General features: G+C 30.1%; 2 protein-coding genes and 1 long non-coding RNA gene across 4 annotated transcripts; 2 read left to right on the top strand and 1 right to left on the bottom strand.

Annotated features, from left to right (window-relative positions):
- Positions 1–2939: 2939 nt before the first annotated feature.
- LOC117131736 lies at positions 2940–12054 on the top strand. The gene is made up of 2 exons (XR_004454965.1): positions 2940–8624; positions 9334–12054. It is a non-coding gene; the product is annotated as an uncharacterized LOC117131736 (long non-coding RNA).
- A 132-nt stretch (positions 12055–12186) lies between these two features.
- On the top strand, positions 12187–15170 carry LOC103853649 (disease resistance RPP13-like protein 4). 2 transcript variants are annotated; one of them, XM_033284011.1, is made up of 2 exons: positions 12187–12469; positions 12803–15170. In XM_033284011.1, exon 2 carries the CDS (start codon positions 12811–12813, stop codon positions 15004–15006), a length of 2196 nt encoding a protein of 731 aa, XP_033139902.1. In that variant the 5' UTR covers positions 12187–12469; positions 12803–12810; the 3' UTR covers positions 15007–15170. The 2 variants fall into 2 exon arrangements, with proteins under 2 accessions (XP_033139902.1, XP_009128806.1); XM_009130558.3 differs by having other exon boundaries at positions 12190–12461; positions 12805–15170.
- A 113-nt stretch (positions 15171–15283) lies between these two features.
- LOC103853647 (probable disease resistance protein At5g45440) lies at positions 15284–16749 on the bottom strand. The gene has a single exon (XM_009130557.3). It carries the CDS (start codon positions 16640–16642, stop codon positions 15512–15514), a length of 1131 nt encoding a protein of 376 aa, XP_009128805.1. The 5' UTR covers positions 16643–16749; the 3' UTR covers positions 15284–15511.
- Positions 16750–16825: the final 76 nt, after the last annotated feature.

Genomic DNA, 16825 nt, shown 5'->3' with positions numbered 1-16825 from the left:
CGATCAGTAAAATTGCATCGTCTGAAATTTTTACTTTTTGAATGTAAAAGGTAAAGTACGTGGGAAGACTGTCCTGCCGAGACAGAAAAGCACTGAGTGCATCCCACCCAAAAAAAAAATTTTATTTAATTAAGAAAGAGCTATTGGGCAAAAAAGTTCTTGAAGAATTATTAAATTTTGGTATTTCATTGTTATTAGTTTGTGAATTTTTAAAATCTAAATAGAATCTATTGTTATTGGGATGATGATTTTTAAATTCCACTCAAAATACTTTGTTACTAGGTGTTTTGCCCGCGATGCGGGCTTAAACATTTTCATAATTTTTGAAAAGTTCTTTGTACATTATATTTATTATACTAAAATAAATTTTAAAATAACTTAATATTATAATTTTAATTATATAACTAAAAAAATTATTTGATTAATACTTAATTATATAATTTATGTTTTAACTTTTTACTAAAATACTTTTTCAGATAACAATACAATATATATAGAAATTATTATTTTTAATTATATTTTTAGATTTTGGATAATTCAATATTCTATTTTAATTATATAATTAAGAATTTTATTTGATTAATATTTAGTTATATAATTCATGTTTTTAAATTTTTACTAAAAGAACTTTTCAGATAACAATACAATATATACAGAAATTATCTCTTTTTAAAATTATATTTTCAGATTTTGGATAATTCTTACTATTATTAATTTTAATCAATTATCTAATCAAATAAATTAAAATTTCGTTTTTATTTTTTAATTTAGTTATACATTTTATTCATTAAGGGTATAAACGATATTAACCACTCTAACTTTTAACGTGAGAGCTCGATTCCAAAAATTTACTTCGCAAATAATAGTATAGATTGAAAAAGTTTAGTTTTCATTGATTTTAAGATTCTGTTAAAATCTATTGTTATTGAGATGTAATTTTTCTTTGTTTTTACTCATAGTACTCAATTTTGAGAATATCATATATACCCATAAGTTGAAATCAATGTAATAAAATACACTCACATACAAAAACTCAAATTGAAGAATGAAATAAATACAAATCACAACTTTAACATAATACAATTGACAACTTAAAAAAATAAAAAAAAATATTAAAAATTTAAAATAAAATTTGTAAAAATAGTTTTAGAAAGCACTTTCGAATTTTTTAAAAAAACATTTCAAAAATAATAATTCAATTTTTTTTACAAAAATTCAAATTTAAAACATATATTTCGAAATTATATAAAAAAATATGTTTTATTTTTTATTATTTATATATCTATAAAGTAAGAAGTAGAAATTAAAAATTTTGGTTATTTTATTTCTTGAGATTTTTATGTGACAAAAAGTTTTTCAAAAGTTGTTTAAGAATTGCCTTAATTGAAATGATTTTCTTTCTTTTTTTTCTACCACCATTAATTTCTTACTTTAAAAGTTAATAACAATCAATATAATTCTATACACAAGTAATGAAAATCTATGTAAAAGTATTTGATAAAATTTGTTAAATCTAGTTAAATAGTAAAATCCTCTCAACTATTAAAAATTTAAAATCATCAAATTTCACAGAAATTTATGTTCCAATAACCCCCCCCCCCCTCCCCCCCCTAAGATTGGACAAAGAAGTACATCACTCTCACATTTTCATTTAAAAAACAATAGTATCTCTTTTTGTATAAAATGTCTTAATCTTTAAATATATGGATTACGTCGCACCATAATTGATAATAACAAAAAAATTTACATATAGATATGTACTTATATATTCTTATTAATATTAAAAAATACCAATTTGTTTCCTAATTGTATCTTTAATAATAAAAATGATCAAAGAAATTGTTTTCGTTTTTCCGTGTCATGTCAATTTGGTGTTAACATAAATTATACTCCTAGTATTATTTGCAAGTTGCATTAAAGCGTCCAGTTTTTGCTGGATAATATATTGTGTGGTTCTTTCTTTATTGTTTTGGCTATTCCATGTGTCATCTTCCTTTATTCTTTGTTTATTGGTTTGTCTATCTTTCCTATGTATACGATGAAGACAAGGACTTTTGTCACACTGATTAGTCGCTTTTTGTTTTTAATCGGACTGCTGCTGTAAAATTTAACTCTCTCCTTATATGTCGGAAAATTTGAAGAAAGAATAAGTCGTGTGAGTTTAATTTACTTAATAATTTTGTGTGTTTGCAGATTATTTTGTGTACAACTAAGCTTGATAAAAAAATCAAACATTAATTCCAAATGAAAATCATTAAGTTAAACAAAAAGGTATATATAGTGACTCTTGTTTTATTATTTTCAGAAATTCTTAGAATCAAAAATTTATAACGGACATAGTTTATTACATATTCTAAAGGGCAATTGTCAATAATAGCACCTTTTGAAGTTTATGTCTCAAAAAGAGCACTAGAAGGAGAAAGTCACAAAAATGACATTCATTAAAGGGTAAAATGTCCCTAATATCCTTGGTTTAAATTAAATAAACAAACAAAAATAAATAAAAATAAAAAAATAAAAAAATAAAAAAAATAAAAAAATAAAAAATAAAAAATAGTTTCAGATTATATGTTTTCAGATTCGAAATTTTTATAATTTTTTTTTAAAAAAAAATTTTGAATTTTTTTTTATTTTTTTTTCAAATTTTCTTTTTATAGTTTAAAAATAATTTTTGAAACTGTTTTATAAATTTTTATTTTTTATTTTAGTATTTATTTTTTATAAAATTTTAAACCCTAATTCCAAAACCCCACCCCCTTAACTCTAAACCCTAAGGTTTGGATTAATTAACCCAAGGGGTATAAGTGTATATTTACTCTTTAATGAAACCTATTTTTGTGACTTTGAGCCTTGAGTGCTACTTTGGGAACAAAAACTTGGTTTGGTGCTATCCTAGTCTTTTTCTCTATTCGAAATCATAACTTTTATCCCCCCCCCCTCCCCCCCCCCCCCCCCCCCAAAAAAAAGAAAAGCAAACGATTTTTCTATAACTTCGAAAAACTTTACATCTGTAGATACAAAAATTGCATTTACTGTAAATCAAACCCTATACTTGCTTAGTGATGTTATATAATAATATTCACATATTAACAGCTAGATATCATGTTACTTAAGTTGAAATATGTATCACCTAGTATAAATTAATTGAAATACCCGTAATCTGAACAATTAATGTTTTACATGTGCCTCGTGGTACATACAAGGTCTTCTCCTCGATCATGGCTTTTTTTTTTTTTTTTTTTTTTTTTGGCCAAACTCCTCGATCATGGCTAAGAGTCAATACTATAGTAGTATAAGTCTATAAGATACTTAGGCAGGTAACCTCAATTAAGTGTCAATGATTAATCGGTCGTTATCTAAGTAAATGTAATATTACAGCTAGATATCATGTTACTTAAGTTGAAATATGTATCACCTAGTATAAATTAATTGAAATACCCGTAATCTGAACAATTAATGTTTTACATGTGCCTCGTGGTACATACAAGGTCTTCTCCTCGATCATGGCTAAGAGTCAATACTATAGTAGTATAAGTCTATAAGATACTTAGGCAGGTAACCTCAATTAAGTGTCAATGATTAATCGGTCGTTATCTAAGTACATGTAATATTACAGCTAGATATCATGTTATTTAAGTTGAATTACATATCTAGTATAAATTAATTAAACTACCTGTAATCTGAACAATTCAATGTTTCCATGTGCTTAAAGGTCTTCTCCTTGATCATGGTTAAGAGATAATATTGTAGACTAAATATTAGTAGTATATCTAAGCGAGGGTGTGTGCAAGACGTGAACACAGGTAAAACATTTCTTAAAACCAAGGCACATATAAAAAAAATATTTCTTAAAACGACTTAAGAATCACGGACTCTACATTGTTAAAAGAGGGTGTGTGCAAGACATGAAATAGTTAAATAGCAAAAATTAATCATTCTTATCTGCTAAATGTTGGTATTACTACTAACAAGTTTAAGCGCGGGATGAACATGTTATATACAAATTATTTTTATGTATTATTAGCTGTTTAACGTTTTTACATATTATGAGACAAATTAAAAAAAAAAATATATATATATATATATGAATAATTGAAAACTATTAACTGTTACATATATAATAAAAGCTACACAAATACATAGATTCAAGAAATCACTTTTGTTTTACTTACAATCATTTTGTGGTAAATAAGTTTAAATAATTATTTTTCTAATTTGTATGGTATGTAATTAAATTTACATAAATATCAACATAGATATATATATTATATTATAATATTACTATCTATTAAATGAACCTTCATAATCATGTGTTTTTTTATGATCATTTGTATTTTTAACAAAAAAATTAAGTCATTAATTACAAAACTTTTAGTGTGAAATTTTTTATGTTTACCACTTTGTTGGTACCATTATTCATGTTTACCTTCACTAAACAGATATTTTCAAAAATACATTTTTCAATAAAAGATAAAAAAAAACTTTTATACTTTCACTTTATATATATAATAAATAAAAATTTCGAATTACAAACTTTTCAATTTTTTTTTTTTTTGAAATTCGAAAATTCTTTTCTCAAGGAATACGTGATGAAAGTGAAACAGAATTATTTGAGCAGTAACAAATAATATTTACCTAAATACGAGTTGTCCACTGTTATAATATTTTTTTTTGTTTCAAAAAAAAACACCTATAACTATTTCAGAAGTACATATTTTTTATGCTTAAAGATAAGGGCTTATTTGCCAAATAACAAAAAAAAAAGTAAAAATTAGACTTGTAGAGAGAAGCAAGAGAGATATAGGAAGAGAAACTAAAGAGACAGAGATATTTTGGTTAGTCTTTGAATCTATGTTGTTTTGTAAAGATAATACGAGAGGTAAGTTACAAAAAAAAAAGATAATACGAGAGGCTGAACATTGATACGTGGTGCCAACTTAGTATCGTTAATACTTAATAGTCGTAAGTAGGCAACTAGTATACTTAGGCATGGGCGTTCGGGACCATCGGTTTCGGTTCGGTTGATTCAGATTTTCGGTGTTATGCTCATAAGTTCCGTTTGGGTTTTACTGATTATCAGATCGGGTTTGGTTCGGTTTCTTTCGGCTTCGGTTCGGATTGTAACAAATATTTGAAATCGTCCAAAAATATATTTTTTAAACCTCAAAATTTGATATTATTTTTTATAAAATATAGAAATTATTAACAAATCTAATTAAAAATTGGTTAAACTATCTAAATTAACTAAAAATATTCAAAATAGCGAATAAAACAAACTACAAAAATATTTTGAATACTCTAAAATATCTAAATCACCTTAACATATATAGAAACACTAACATATTTAACTAATTTCAGATATCTCCGGATTCTAGTTTGGATTTCGGTTCGATTCGGGTTATAACCAAATCCCAAAGTACGAAGCTCATAAGTCCCATGCGGATATTTTTGTATAACAGTTCGGATCCGGTTTTTTTTAGGTTCGGGTTTAGGTAAATATTTCGGGTTGCGGTAAAAACGCCCATGCCTAAGTATACTCTTCGAATTCTTTTTTAAATTATGTGTTATATTCGTTGCATTTAATCGGTCAGTGAATCAAGATATCGAGTGAAAAAATATTTTGGTTGTGATTGAGAATTTAGAGTAAATAGGTGAAAAATGAAAAAGTGAAGATGAAAGGAAAAATAAAAGTGGAAGAGAGAGAGTAAAGTGGAGTAAATGTATTTACTTTTACTTTAGTGAGTAAAATTGTATGTGTATTTTACTCTTTTTAACAGTGTTTAGAAAAAGTAGAAGGAAAATAACTTTCACTTGATTGGCTAAAAAGTAGAGTAACTCAGCTGAAACAATATTTACTCTACTAGATTATCGCTAATAATTATTATCGGTCAAAGCCTTTGTATTTGTTATCGTATACTCCCTCTGTTTCGTAAAAATAAATGGCATTCAAATGTTGGTGTTTGTTCAATTTTCTGAGCAAAAAAGAACATCTCCATATTTCTTTACTAATACCATAGTACTCTTTCTATTTTATAAAAAAAGTCATTCTAACATTTTCTTGTTATACAAAAAATGTCATTTTAAAATTTCAATGCAAATTATATTTATTTTCAGTTTAAAATTAACTGTATAGTGAATTGATTTTATAAATAATTTTATTTATTTCAAATACTATTGGTCAAACAAGTTTAATTAACAAGAATTTAAATATATTTTAATCATTTTCTTAATATTTGTGAAAAATGTTCAAGTGATATTTATTTAAAAAAACTGAGAGAGTATTAAAATAAAACTAAACTGTTCATGAATGGATTTCCACAAACTTGTATATGTTTAAGCAGTAAACTCTACTGCTCTCTTGGTGTAGATTATTATGCAATAAACACTTGGAATATATTATCGGTAGGTTCTTAACACAAGTTTCAAAATAAATAAATTAAAATAATGAAAAGTTAAGATAGAAAAAAAAGAGAGAAAGGTTTTAAAACAACTACCTTTAAGATACGGTTTAGAAACCTATTCACATATGGGTCAGTTGGTCATTAGTTTTATTTTTTACAAAAAATTAAAAAGTAGAAAAATTATTATAAATATTAATATATTTTGTTCTTTTAGTAATTCTTATCGATTCTAACAGATAAGCATTTACTTACTCCCTTGGTTTTCATGCACTTGAAATATGTTTAAGGTTGTTACACCCAAATTAAAGGTTTATCTAATTGTTTTTGAACTAAAACATTATTTATCATCTACATTATGTAGATGGCAATCATGAATCTTGACCGCGAGTTTGGCCTGTAAAGGACTGTCGCGGTACGGTATTGGAACAAGGTTTTCTATGCCCGCAAATTTGCGGGCCTCACGGGACGGGTCTTTGCGGGACTGGATCTTTTGCGGGATGGCCGAAACGGGTCATGCGGGATTACATGGACCCGCATTTTTTTCATTTCTTATTTTACCTGAAAAACAAGAAAAAGAGTGAGAAAAAAGCGATTCTTGTGACTTTTTCCCCAGAAAACATAAGGAGTTCCGCCGATGATGCATGATTCGAGCTCTGGTGATGATGATTCGAGCTCCGGCGATGACGACTCCAGATCTAGCGATGACGATTCGAGTTCTGGTGGTGTTTTTATTTGGTTTTTTTTTATTACACACAACTATGAATTGCTTTATTACAGTGTGATATTTCTTGTTTAATTTGATTGGTTTTGTTTTCATTACTGTGAAGTGGTGTTTTTCTTAAATTAAATTTGGTTACAATGGTGTTGTTTAGGAGAAAATTTAGTTGTATATCACGCCACTTGTATAATTTAGTAAAGTGATTCACGAATTTTTTTGCAATCCAAATAATTAAAAAGAGAGATTATTTGATGAAGACATACAACACTTGAACCAAATTATTACAAAGACAACAACTCAATCAGGTTCAAACTCAACAAAAGCTTATGCTGATAACAAATGAAGACTTTTAACTCAAGAACACTAGCACAAACAGAACATTGTGGCATTGATTTTCATAAGTCTTTTGTGAAGGTAAATGAGCTCTCTTCAACTTTCTTACACAACTCTTCTACTTGAACGTTCATGAAAGAAACTGTAGTAGGCCGTTTGATAAGGAGGCGTCCCATAGAACGGTCCGCAAAGGCCTATATATTTTGCAGTACGGGTTTGGGCTGGCATTTTGAAGACTGCAGCCCGCGCGGGACAGGCCCGCGGTAACCCGCTCGACGACTAATCCGCTGCAGTACGGGATGGGTAAACATGTTTGACATCTCTATCTACATACATATAAATCCACCAATAAAAGAAAAATAATAAAATATCATAATATTAACTATTATATTTTAATTATAAATTATACTTCAGCAAAGTAAGTATATATTGTACTTTTTTGTTAATATCAACTTAACAAATTATACTTCTACAAACAAAAGAAACAAAAACTCAGCAAACCATCATTACCTATTAGTCTAAAGATAGTTTGTTTTCTTGCCATTTCACAATTTTTTCTTTTTTCGAAACACTTACATTAAACGACTTTTATTACAAAAAAAAGTTTAGTTACTTATATTGCTGATGTGAACAGTTAGGGACAATGCCGAAATTTAGAGTTGTAAACTGGATTAGCCCACGTCTATTAGTTCATATCCATTTATTCATTTATTGTTTGTGGACAAAGAATGACCATGTCCATTACGAACAATGTCCATTAAGGACCAGATCCACTAACATCCATGTTTACATGGGTTGCCATGGAGTCCATAATGGACCATATAAGAACCTTTTTAATTTTTAATCTATAAGCCTATAAATTTTACAGTTTCGGCAAATAACTCGATTTTACGGTTTTGACGGACAAACTCGATTTTTCAATCTTGCAACGAAAACTCAATTTTTCAGTTAGTCAAAATTGATGGACGTCCATTGGACAACCCACCTGTTTTACAGCTCTACCGAAATTTATTACCGAAATTTATTTCTCAACGACCCTACTGATATCTATTTCTTAACGACCCTACTGATATCTATTTATTAACGACCTTACATGTGCATTTTAGTCAATGTTATCTAGATAATATTTTGAGTTTTCTAAAAGCAATTATTTGAGGGTTTTTTTTACTAAGGTTATGAATGGCGACATTTAATTCGCGTATTTCATTGCGGTTTTCGAAAAAACGCTTTAATGTCACCAATCACATATTTTCTGATTTTTCTTTTGCGGTTTTCCAAAACCTTCGCAAAAACGCACACAAATTTCGATGTCTCACAAATAAACAGTAGCACTACCAAATCCGCGAACGCAACGAAGAAGGTGTGTTTTCTCAAAAACCGCACACATTTATATATGTAAATTATTTTAACAACATATATATACTATAATTATAAAGGCACGTAAACACACAGTCATGAGTATATGTTTTTTTTTTGTAACAGTGCATAGGTTTTTCGTATATTATTTTTGTAAACATGTTAACCCTAGTATATAAACTGAAATAAAAACTACTCAATTATAACATCATATTATCTGAAATGAAGTATAAAATTATTAGAAAAATATCTTTTACTGCATGATATATGATTTGTTTTATAAAGAATTAATATTTTTTTTTTGTATTTTTATTTCAAAAGTATTTTAGTAGTCAAATTTAATTATTGAATAATCATTCAATACCGCAAATATTTATTGTCACCAATCACACACTGTTTTTTACTTAAAACCGCAGTTGCCCCGTACCGCACTATAATTCTGCACGAACCGCAGTTGTACCGTCCCGCACTTTAATTCCGTCCCGCTTTTATTATCAAATCCGCTGTCACCATTCGAAGCCTAAGATTATTTGAGGTTTTTCATTTGCAATTATAGACAATAATTTCTGGTTACAGCTTTATGTATCACGTACGAGATTGTAAGACGTGATTTTGTTGTTGACATGTAGAGATAACTTGGTACTTCTTTCTCTAAAAAAAACTATTAGTACTTTTTCATTATTAAAATGTAGGAACATGCTGGCATTTGCATATGTCGCGCTCCCCCATGTTTATAGTGCTCCTTCTGATTTATTTTAATTGATGTTTTAAAATTTTATTTTATCTCATTTAAATAATATTTTCAGAAAAATTATGCAAAATTTTAATGTTATTTAGTATTTTGACCATTTGTATTCTATAATGTAATCTTTAATTATTGGTTAGTGTTAATTAATGCAATATATAAAAATAAACAGAATAAATGAATTAACAATTTTTAATAAGCTTGCAATATTTTAAAATATCAACTAATTTGAAATGGAAGTAATATTATTATTCTACCAGCTTTATGACAGCTCATGTCATAATTTCTTTTTGTTTTTTGTCAAGATTTCACATTTAAGCTTTTGTTCTGAAAATAGTTTACAATTCACAAGTCTTTTTTTTTTAACCCTCGCTCTCATGGTCTTTCTTTATTGTACTCATTCAAGTCTTCCTTGATATAAAAATCCAATAATTCTTGTATATGCAGTAATTGTCTTCAACATGCACTACTTAATACTTTTTGCATAATACTCTACTCCGTAGGTTTCGAAAAATTCCATGTTTTAAAAAAATCAAAAAAGATATAACTTTTTAAAAATTTTAGTATTTTAATTAGATATAAATCATAAACTTCAAAATATCAATTACATTTATTTAATTTTATCAGTTAAAGTTATTAAAAATAGTCGATTACAAAAGACAATAAATTAAAATTAAAATTTAATATTTTTTTAAATATATGTGATATTTCAAGAATATATTGGTTCTACTTTAAAAAAAGTGTCAATTTAACATATTTATTAGTGTATCGTTAATTTAATGTACACTTATTTAAATATAATTAATGTAAATAAACATATGTTGGTTAGGTGAAAAGGTAAGAATAAATTATGTATGAAAATTGCTTTGTAAATGTAAAATAACACTTTAAAAAAATGATAGAAAGATATTTTCAAAAACAGAAGCAATAGTTTTTGAAAACAGATGCAAGACTTTTTTGAAACAGATGGAGTACTAAGTAGTATATTTATATAAAAAACAATTTTCAATGCAAAATCAATTACTTCTTTTATATATTTTGACTATTTATATTTTATATATTATTTTATTCTTGGATTTATTGTGTTTAAATAGTTAACAAAGTATGTTTATATTTTTCATATTGAATCACTAACTTTCTGCAGTAAGAATATAATCATCGAATAGCTTTAGTAATTTTTGAAAACAATGTAATATTAAATAACAAAATGAAAGTTATTAGATAATTGTTCAAGGAATAAGACAATGACTTGAACCACTGACTCCATTACAAAATTGAGTTTATTTTTGTTCTGTCTTATTTACTATTCATATGTATGTTTTAGTTTCACACATATTAAAAAATATATTACATTTTAATAAAATTTTATTATTTTTCTATAATTATCCTTTTCTCGTAATTTTAAGAAAGAAGTCAACAAATATAATTTTTTGAAGTTTATAATGCATCATTATTATCTAACATAAATTGCATTTAATTAATTATAAAAATAGTTTTTTATAAATAGTTTTTCTAGAACATGTATTATACTGAAACAAGACCGTAGCTTTCAAAAACTCTAAACATAAAAAAAAGTTAACTTAACCGTAAAAATACCAAAACAAAGTCTAAATATCACACAGTACTATTCAGAAACTTAAAAGATAAGACTAATATTACATTTTTAATTTAAAATTTCATGGCACTTTAGTTTCTTTGTTTAACTATTCGATGTTTTGTTATACATGCTTGTTGGATATTTAAAAAAAAAATGGATATGATGCTAACTTTCTAGCTTTTTAATATTCGATGCTACAAATGATATTGGCTAATATTCAAACAACTAAATTCATTTTTCTTAACATTTACACCAAAAAAAAACTAAATTCATTTATCTATATAATAAACCACCATTATAAAATACCAATATATTTTTAATTAATACAAAATAATAAATGAAATAGTAATTTATTGAATTTTAAAATCATTAAATTAAATAACTTCAAAAAACATTTATGGCTTCTAATTCGATTGTATTAAGAGCCGCCTAGGCATATTTGTTTCCATTTAATAAAATTACTATTACAGTTTAAAAATTTAAATTAAAATTCAACCAAATTATTTTAAAATATTACTTTACTTATGCTGCCATAGTTTTATTTATTTATTTAGGATTAGGATTAATAAAATAAAATTATTGGTTAAAAAATTGATAGTCATTATACATAGGGAAATTGCCACAAATACCACATTCATAATATCACTTTTCATGTTTACACTAACTACTTTTACCCTCATTTTTAGTGAAGAGTAAAATACAATTATACCCTTAGGGTTAACTAATCTAGATTTGAGGTTTAGAGTTGAGAGGTGAGATAGGGTTTTTGGAATGTGAAATTTATGATTCTAATAAATATATAAATACTTAAAAAATATATAAAATTTTTTAAAAAAATAGTTTCAAACATAATTTTCGTTATCCAAAAAAAAATTTGAAAAAAAAAAATTCAAAAAAAAAATTTATAAAAAAATTCGAATTTGAAAAAGTATAATTCGAAAACATTAAAAAAATGATTTTTTTTTTATTTTTTATTTATTTTTATTTATTTTTATTTTTTTATTTTTATTTAAATAATGATTTATTATATATATAAATAACAATGACGTAAGAATCTTTTGCCACTTAATAAAAAAAGTATTTTTGAAAATGTGTTATTAGCGGTGGTAAAGTAAAAAGTGGTAACATAAAAATGGTAAACATATAATTTCTTCGTACATACGTCTTAAACAACAAAACCGTGAAAAATAACTGAAGTAATAGTGCCAGAGTTTTCTCTCCTCTCAAGTCTCCTTCATATTTTGTCTATCTAGCAACTGACCGAAGAAGTTGCAAAGGAGACGCAGAGTTGCTCCTTCTACTGGGAAACAGGTAAGAAACACTTCCTCTCTGAGGAATGTTGGATTGTTTAAGAAAAAAATGTTGGATTTTGTTTTTTCGAATAGGGCTAAAGCTTTACGAAGGAAAAATAAATGAAATTTTTTGTAGTTGATTATATTTAGGTGGATTAACTGATACATAGTTATGGATTTGCTCTTTAGTCTAGTTTTTTTTCGTAGTCACGGTTTTTTTTTTTGATTTCTTGAATTCTTGATTTTGACTTGAGTTGAAAGAAAGAGACAGAGAGATAGACATTTCAGAAATGTATTGTAATATGAGTTCTGCTATTATCATTCTGATCATTTTCTGATTGTTCCTTGTTTCATTTTGTTAGCCGTCAATGGCTCCTGAGAAGGCCTCTCAGCAGCCAGACATGGAGACAAAGTTGGAGTCAGAGCCGAAACCGAATCAAGAACCGGAGGCAGGAGATGATCTTGATCCAGCAAAATCAATCAAAAAGATCCGTACGATCGTGGAAACTTTGCATACACTCTTTCCACCCCAGCTACCGAACCTAACGAAGTCTAGGAGCATTCCTCCTCCAAAGTCTAAAGTTCAGAAGGTGAGTCTAACCCCAGCAATAAGTGCCCCAATTGGAACAACTTCTTTGAACCATGACGAGTCAGAGAATTCAATTCATAAGCTAAAACGTAACCTTCGTCTACTGGAGGAAGATGTGGCTAAGCTAAGAGTGCTTAACGAAGTGGTAGGAGAAGAGGTGAGCAGACACATCGTTCCACTCGACAAACTACTTCAAAAAGTGGAAAAGGGAACCACCAAAAGTCAGTTAACCAAAGGTATGAAGAAAGACTTGGAGGATGTCAACAAGAAGATCTTTAACTTGATGTGTCAGGTCCCTTTGCTTCCCAACAGACGCAGAAAGCCAGGAGGGTTAGATTCTGAGGACGGCGAAGTGGAGAATAACGGAAAAGGTATTGAATGCTTACCAGGCATCCATGCTAATGAAGAAGATCTCAAAAGACTCGCGGTTTTCAGACAAGTTAAAGAAAAGTTCATAGAGCTTCGTATTGACCGCAAGATCTGCATGCTGAGCTTTGCTGTGTTCCCGGAGAATCAAGAAGTGAATAGAACGATGCTCATGTATTGGTGGATTGGAGAAGGGATTCTCCCTGATGGAATCAAACCCGAAGATGCTGTGAAAGACATTCTCAAGGAGTTTATGGAGAAAAAGTTGATAGAGCCTGTAGAAAACAAACGCAAAGTGGAGCCAAACTGCTACAAGATGACACCCTTTGTGCATTCCTCAGTGGTTCTTATCTCAGAGGAGATAGGACTCTTTAGTATGTATCAGAAAGGGAAGAAGCCAAGGATGAAACACTCAGACTTGAAAAAGGTTTGCCTTGTGGAAGAATCATCAAGCCAGCCAGAAGCAAAAGCTAAGAAAATGCCAGCAGGGGACATTGAGACAGTGTTCAATGTTTCTGAGAGGTTTCCTGATTTTGCATTCAAGTGGTTCTCTGAGGACCAATCATCAGGGAAGAAGAAGTTTAGCTCTCTATCAAAAACTGCATACAAGATGCTAAAGGTGTTTTATCTAGGCAGATGGGAGAGAACCGCGAACCGACACATCGAGGTAGAGAACCCTGAGCTTATGAAGTACTTGAAGCACATGACTAAACTCAAGCTTCTGAGCTTTCAAGGGATCTCAAGAATTGAAAGACTTGATGATGCTGTCTGTAAGCTTCGGGAGCTCATCATCTTGGACCTCAGAGCTTGCTACAATCTGGAGAAGCTTCCAGACAAGATAGATTCGCTCAAGGCATTGACCTACTTAGACATCACAGATTGCTACATGATAGACCGGATGCCAAAGAGGCTTTCATGGCTGGATAACTTGGAGGTTCTCAAAGGCTTTGTGGTTAGTGATGCTACTGATGTGGAGACGTTCTGTTTGCTGTCTGAGCTGAAGCACTTGAAGAAGCTGCGAAAGCTAAGTATTACAATAAACAAAGGTGGTGAGTTCACTGTTTCTCAACTGTTTGTGGATATTCAGGACTTCTCCAATCTGGAGAAGTTGAAAGTGGCCTGGGGAGGTATTAATGAACACAACAAAGCTGAATCTACTTCTGGAGCAGTAAAAGAATTCATCAGGTCGATGACACGGCTTCCTCCTAATAGCCCAGTTACAGGTCCAAAGCCTCACAAGGCTCCAAAGAAGGCAGCCGTTCCAAGCCACCTTCCAGAGAAGTTAATGAAACTGGACCTGCAGTGTTTTCCTGATGCTGAACTGCCCACATTGCTTGAGCCTGGTAAGCTACGTACGTTGGAAAAACTCTACATCAAAGGAGGAACCAAACTTACTGGCTTTGGGAAGTCCGTGCCTGAGGAGCCAACTGAGTGCAGTGTCAAGGTTTTGCGTCTGAAGTTCCTTCCCAGGCTAAAAGTGGAGTGGAGGGAGCTGAGGGAACTTTACTTTCCAAAACTGGAGTTCTTGGATAAGTATCAATGCCCTCAAGTTAGTTTCTGCCCCTGTGATGGTATCGGAATCTGGCGCGACAAGTCTACGCAACTCTGAGCAGAGAGTTGCTCATTTTTCCCTATGTTTTATTTCCTTTTTGTTGCTGCTTCTATTGTTGTGTGTTTGCTTTCTAATTTTCCCATTGATGTCTTCCTTGTTTGCTTTCAAATGTTGTTGTTTGTTACCAGTTGAATAAAAGAGTTTGGAGTGTTTGTTTTGCTAATCTTGTGATACTTTTGGTTCTAAAGAAGCTATCATGGAATAAAGAAATGTAATAGATAAACTGAGAAGGTATACCATGTACAAGTGCGGAGAGAAGATGCAAGAGAAGGTAGAGAAGAAGGAACTGTCTCTTATGGTTTCGTCAGTTAAAAACTTCAACACTATCAGACACGAAGCTCCAGAAACATACTTGACATTAAAGAAGCTCTACTTAGAGATTCTTGATTATTGGTACAAGAGAGAGACATACAGACAACATCAAACCAGAGAAACAGAAACAAGAAATAAAGAAAACAAATCCAAGCTTGATAACACAATGACAAAGGGCTCTTCAATATTCTCAAGCGGTTGGAGGTTGAGTAGAACCGTTCTGCTCAGTGGTGGTGTTTTCTGATCCGGTTGTCCCATTGGTAGAACCGTTCTGCTCAGTGCTTTCATCGTCAAGAAACACGGGAAGAAGCGTGGCCAACAGTCTAACAGCTAGAGGAAGACCACGAGACTTGTTCATCAGCTCTTCAATGCATTTCTTGTCGTTCCTAGGAGGATCATCTTCCTCGTTCTCTATCCGTGCTGCATCATATATCCTCCAGACACTTAGAGAATCAGTCAGAGGCCAAAGACGATGTATCTCATGTTCCTCTGCCACTAACTTCTTCGCCAGATTCTTGTTCTCATCCCTGGTTGTGTATATGACTCTTCCACCTGACCCTTTAGGGAATCCATCTGAAAGATACTTTCCCCATCTCTTATCCTTCTTGAGCTTCTCCTCATCGTCTTGAAGCTTCTCGTTCCAGTTGTCCTCTTCTCGCACATCATCAAACACTATCAGATACTTCTTCCACCTCAGATTCAAGTGAAGCGCATAGAGCAAAGCAGAGATCTCCTTCTCCTTGGCTGTCTCTGCGTCATGTTTTTTAGATTCCACCTCAGATTCCATGTTGCTTTTATACTCATCTACAGCATATTTGTTGATCTTGACCAATATCGAGACTTCAACTCCAAGAACTGTCAAGATATTCTTTAAAACAGATATCTTACCATCTAGACCGTCTTCAGACCGTTCAGTGCTATGCATAGACACCCAGATTCTTGGAGCGTAAACACTCTTCACGTCTTCATCATTGAAAATGGTCTTGCATAAAGCTGTCTTCCCCACACCGTATTCTCCTACAACCACAAGAGTCTTGAACTCATTGTAGACCTTCTGGTCCAGCAAGAAGTTCTTCAATGACTTGATCTCGTTGCTGAAACCGTGGATTATATGGCCTGGAAGTTTAGAATCCGATTCCACACGATCAGTTTCGTCTGGCTCCAATGCCCCACCCTCTCTCTTTTTCAGAGTTCCTGTTGAGAGATATTTACTTTTGGGATCTTTTTGTTCTGTTTTGTTGCCGTTATTGGCCCAGTCTTCATATTTTTGATTGAAGAGGTTTAAGAAGGCTTCTCCTTGCTTTGGAATTTCTGGATTCATATTCAAGAGAAGATAGCAAATAAACAGCAAAATGAAAAGAAAAATCTGCAGGAAAGAAATAACAAGTAAAGATAAGGAAGAAACAAAAGAGAGAGAGAAAGGGGTGAGACTTACTTTCTTTTTTTTTTTTTTTGTCAACAAGGAGTGAAACTTAATTTAAGAAATAACTAGATTTTGATCTAC

This window comes from Brassica rapa, chromosome A02, assembly GCF_000309985.2.
Source record: "Brassica rapa cultivar Chiifu-401-42 chromosome A02, CAAS_Brap_v3.01, whole genome shotgun sequence".
Lineage (NCBI taxonomy): Eukaryota > Viridiplantae > Streptophyta > Magnoliopsida > Brassicales > Brassicaceae > Brassica > Brassica rapa.
The sequence above is the reverse complement of the archived record's forward strand: the minus strand, read 5'-3'. Positions and strand labels throughout refer to the sequence as shown.